This window comes from Salvia miltiorrhiza, chromosome 1 (assembly GCF_028751815.1).
Source record: "Salvia miltiorrhiza cultivar Shanhuang (shh) chromosome 1, IMPLAD_Smil_shh, whole genome shotgun sequence".
Lineage (NCBI taxonomy): Eukaryota > Viridiplantae > Streptophyta > Magnoliopsida > Lamiales > Lamiaceae > Salvia > Salvia miltiorrhiza.
The window spans coordinates 46,680,471-46,685,744 of record NC_080387.1 but is presented as its reverse complement, the minus strand read 5'-3'; the positions used below and the strand labels follow the sequence as shown (position 1 = coordinate 46,685,744).

At 36.9% G+C, this 5,274-nt stretch overlaps 1 protein-coding gene across 5 annotated transcripts; it reads left to right on the top strand.

Moving 5' to 3' along the window:
* Positions 1–841: 841 nt before the first annotated feature.
* On the top strand, positions 842–4,992 carry LOC130987129 (nuclear transcription factor Y subunit A-3-like). 5 transcript variants are annotated; one of them, XM_057910755.1, is made up of 7 exons: positions 842–999; positions 3,342–3,409; positions 3,496–3,709; positions 3,792–3,901; positions 3,994–4,065; positions 4,135–4,302; positions 4,389–4,992. In XM_057910755.1, exons 2-7 carry the CDS (start codon positions 3,404–3,406, stop codon positions 4,677–4,679), a joined length of 861 nt encoding a protein of 286 aa, XP_057766738.1. In that variant the 5' UTR covers positions 842–999; positions 3,342–3,403; the 3' UTR covers positions 4,680–4,992. The 5 variants fall into 5 exon arrangements, with proteins under 5 accessions (XP_057766738.1, XP_057766769.1, XP_057766750.1 ...); XM_057910767.1 differs by lacking the exon at positions 842–999 and adding an exon at positions 1,041–1,612; XM_057910777.1 differs by lacking the exon at positions 842–999 and adding an exon at positions 1,054–1,317.
* Positions 4,993–5,274: the final 282 nt, after the last annotated feature.

Genomic DNA, 5,274 nt, shown 5'->3' with positions numbered 1-5,274 from the left:
TTTCTTATCCATCCTTTTCAAATGAAATTTTACTATCAAAGCAAACACACCCTAATACTAAACAAACATTTATTCTAGCCTTGTGCACACAAATTAATGAAATTTATTTGGTTAAAGATTACCCCTAATAAATTACGAAGTTGTATTTTTTTTTCTTCATAAAATGAATATGTAATTATTAAATAGTGAAGAATATGAGTATTGTTCCATTGGGATTGACTAGTGATAAACTGGTTTATCTTTCTTTTTAGAGATTTATCTTATAGTAAAATAAAAATAAAGTATCTTATGATAAAATTGATAGATGTTTAAACTTGAAATTATTAAAGGTTGCGAGAGATTCGAGCATTAAAATGAGTCAACGTGTTTGAAGAAGAAACTTTAAAATTTATACTTTATAGTATATTGTAGGAGGAGTCAACATGTCTTGAATTCATGTTTATAGATTTGAAATAGTTATAGATATAGTATTATCCATTCCAAAAAAGAAATAATACTCGTATGGTATGTTGCAAGAACAATCGAGAAAGAAACAAGTGTGAAGTTTTGAATTGAAGGTGGGTTGTTGTGGAGAGTTTGATGGGAACTGATTCACAAACACAAGGAAGCCTACAAGAAACAATGGGGGGCCCACTCCCGCATGTAAAGACATTCACTACTACAAAACAAAACGAGATACGAAACTATCTCAAAAATAAATATTAATAATAAAAGTTGCAAAAAAAAGAGTAGGTCATATGAAATGATGCCATCAATGGTGCTGGTGGGTGGTAGCGTGCGTCCCTATTGTTACTTGTATTGTAGTAGTACAAGTATATATGTACTATTTGATAATAATATTAGTATAATAATAATATTAGAGAAGGAGACTGTTAAACAAGAATCCAGAGAGAATCTTGTGAGGGAAACAGTAGAGTATTAAGGGAAGGGAAACATGCCCAATTTCATCCCAACAGTTGTGTTCATTGTTCCTCCAAGTATTGGCACCAGATCCTAAAGGTCTTCCCCTCTCTCTCTCTCTCTCTCCCTTTCACTATACTAAATCGGATCCTCTGCTGTGGATTCAAACACTGCTGTGCATGAAACGGAGACGCAGCGTTCTACTTAACTCTCCTAAACATCTTCCCCAAGAGTGATGACGACGCCGCACTAACCATCTCAGTTGCCGCCGCTATTTTTCCTTCCTTTCAAAATAAAACTCCAATATATAAGAGACCATTTTCTTAGCCATTTGAATTTTTTTTTCTGCACCAACTCGCCTCGCTGGGTGTCAATCACCAAAATGAAGAACAAGCCCCCATCTCCCCCCAGGGTTCTGTATGATTTAAAGTTGTTTTCTCACTTTTTGTCTTTTCGATTGATTTTGTTGAAGAACGCTCCTTTTCCGCTTGTACCGTGCCGTCTCGTGCACAGCAGCTCGTGCCGTGTTTCGATCCACAGCAGAGGATCTCTCTCTCTCTCTCTCTCTCTCTCTCTTGTGTTGCATATGTGGATATTATAAAGGCTTTTGTTTTATTTTTCTTCTCTTCTTGTCAAAAAAATTGCTGTCTTTATTGAGGTTTTGTGTTTGATTCATCTTCAGTTGTATGACTGATCTAGATATGCCAAATAGGTGGGGTTTTTTTTTTCTTTTTTAATTTTGTATGTTTGATGCATGTGGAGCCTGAGGTTCGAATGGTTGCTGGTGTTGCTACTGTAGCTGGATTTAGATTTTAGTAAAGTTATTATTGACTTTCCATGTTTCTTACTTCAAATTTTTATTTTTTTGGATTTCGATATACATGACAAATTTCCCATCTGAGATTGTTTTAGGCTTAAACTTCTGATAATATCCAATTTAAGCAGTGAATTGATAGAATTCTTGAAACGCATATCCAAATCGAAGTGATAGAGGAGGACATTCATTTCCTCATATTGGCACTACTTGTTTTGGGACATTTTGGGATGGATATTTTGTGTTTTTGGTTTGTTTGTTCGTTTTTAGCACTATGTTTGGGAACATGTTTTCTACATCATATACTATAGTATTATATTCTTTTCTAATTTTAACCATACCTTTCTTTCTCTTTCTATGGAATTTAAGGTGTAGGTTTCTTATGTTTAGTTAATTGCTCTTAGTTTTGGGTTTTCATGGTTTCTTGATTTGTTTTGGTGTTGATGGTCTTGATTCATTCCCTCTATCTCCATTTATGAAATCATTCGTATGCTACACGAGAGAGAAGGGTGTCTTAGTTGGTAATCCGTTGTTGTTAGGTGATAAATTCCATTTAATTGCATGTTATCATTGCATATTGAAAGATCACCAACTTCTGTCCTTAATCCATTAAATACAATGTTGTTTTTAAAATTTGTTCGATTTGAGATGGACATTGTTGAGGATTTAGTTATGGTGCTTGCTTTAGTGTAGAAATAGAGTTCTTTGCCTATGGTGGGGGCTATACATTATGCATTGTAGTTCAATATGTCACTTGTAAATCTTGTCATGGCAGTGGTCATAGGCGAACCTCTCTCTGATTATATAGGATCGAGTTTAGTTTCCTGCTCGGAACACACCATATCATGCTGAGTTGTTTCCGATGCAGAGTTTTGTTCGATTTCTATCTTATTTCTTAAATTTTTTGGAGCTCAGTCCTAGTTTGGGCTTTTCATTTTTCTGTGTGTGCGTGCGTGATTCTTTCTTTATATATGATCCTCATTGTGTTAGAGGATAAATTCTGATGGAATTCTTACCTTTAATATTTGAAGTTTAGTTTTCTATTTAAGTTGGAATTTACAAATAATTAAATTCTAAGGGGCCATATTCGTAGTCTTTTTGAGATTTCTTTATTGGGTCCTTGGGAGAGACCAAATGAATTAAGAATAAACAAAAATAAAGAGAAGGGGAAAAGATAATTGAATGAAACAAAAGATGTAAAAAAGCACACTCCATTTCCTATTTATTTCCAATAAGTATATAAAATAAGAGAATGGGAAACTCTCACAATATAAGTGTTATATGTTTATGTATATTTTTGTGTGTGAATTTTTGTTTTCTTACATATGTATTCAGGTTCAGAAATTGTATAAAGATTTCCCTTTTTTTCCTTTCTTTTCACTAAGAGTGTTAGTCGTGGCTTCGTTGTACATAAGTTATTTCTTTTACTTCATATGCACTAATCTCGGGTATGTGCCAAGTTCTTCGATATCATTGGTGTTCATATGCAACGTCTAGAGGAGTTATGTGTCTTAAGAACTTATCTAACTTCTTTTCTGCTTCATGTTCAGTCTTATAAACTCAATAAATATTGAATTGGTGTTATTGTATGATTAAGATTACTCATTTTGTGTTTTTCCCCAAGCAGCTAAAAATGAGCCCTTAAAGGTCTTTGGTTATGCATCTGGCTTCAGCTACATTCCTAAACTAATGGCTGTATGACTTCGAAACTTCTTCAACAAAATGCATTGAACGAGCAACATCTCCGACGCCTCCTCATCTTGATTGTTTTTGTTGTGCAGAATATGCACGAGCAGCATTTCTCCCAAACAATATCCAAAAATCTCAATTTTGAAGTGGACTGTCCTCCTCAACGAGGCCAGGAAGTGAAGTACATTGACTTTCAACTACAAGATCAACACTCTTCCTCGACTGAATCAACGAGCCTTTCTCACAAGGAATTCACCGCCATGGGAAAGGCTGGTTCTCAAGATCAATGCGCTTCATCTGACTCCGGTATTGATTTTGATCCAGCATTAGTTAGCTGCTTGTCCTAATTTTCGAGATGCAACAGATAATAATAACATTGTTGGTGCAGTACATGATGAAAGCTATGGTAAGCATGGGCAACATATGAAGGGGGGCTTGTTCCTGTGCAATCCCGAGCTCTCCATCAACGTGTCACATGCTGAGATTACCCAACCGATTGTAAGTTGTCGTTGTCTCAATACCACTAATGATAATGTTGATGTTTGTTGGTTGAATCAGATATGATTTGGTCGGAAAAATTCCCACATCAGGTGCAGCTCCCGTATGCCTACGCAGACCCCTACTTCACCGGATTGTTTACGCCCTACGGCCCTCATAACATCGTGAGTAGTAGCAGTAGCTACATATCACTATGCATATCATGTTTCATCTTAATGTGTTGTCTTGTTCAGATACAACCGCAGATGATGGCCGCCGCATCCGGGCGTGTGCCGCTGCCCGTGGATCTTCCCGAGGACGGCCCCATATACGTGAATGCAAAACAATATCATGGTATACTTAGGAGGAGACAGACTCGAGCTAAGCTGGAGGCACAAAACAAACTTGTGAAAACTCGGAAAGTAAGTTGTGATCATGATTGATTTTGAATCAGAAATTGTGAATGTTGATGAAGTGAAGATGCATGTTATATATATGATGAATGCAGCCGTATCTGCACGAGTCTCGTCATCAGCATGCGCTGAATAGAGTGAGGGGGAGTGGGGGCCGGTTTCTGAGCACCAAGAAGCAGCAGTCGGAGGCTCTTGCGGCGGCCAGTGCTGGTGGTGTGGACGCGTTTCATTTCGGTTATGGGGAAGGTGGTGGCGATGGGACGAGGGTTTCGGGTGGTGGTGACGCTATCTTGCAGCAGTCCGATGGCAGGTTTACAAGCATGGCGTCGCACAGTGGTGGGATGGTGTACAATGGGAACCGCTGTTATGCTTCCATCGTCCGGTGAGGCGCCGATCCCGACTGGACCGGCTGGGCAATTCATCCTTGGCTTTGTGGCTTAGAGGTTTTTTCCTCTGCTACTCCTACACAATGTGGGCTTTCTTTATTCTCTGCCTAATACATCAAATCCTACACGCATTTGGATCTTGAACTAAAACAAACTCTCTCTCTTTCTAAGCTATCTTTTTTCATCTCTCTCTCTATCTTGGCAAGTTACAGTTGAACTCATTGTTTAGCATGAAAGAAGTCTTGAATAGAGAGAACATTTTGGGTGCATATTCAAATATTGGAATATAAAGTAGTTGTTTTTTGACGGAAAATATAAAGTAGTAGTTGTTAGTTAGAAGATATATGGTAGTATAATTACTACTTAATTATGATATTTATATTTATTAATTATAGTTCGGTAGCGACTGAAGGTAGTTGGTGGAAGCAATATGACTTTAATCGTAACTTGTTATTTCAGAATAATTAAATTTAATGTGATGAGATCTGTATGGATTAGGAATAAGAATGTGTATAATTATGTTATAATTGTAATAAATTATTTAACATACAAGTTACAAGTCTCCCCAATCGTAATTTGTGTGCTACCATCTTTC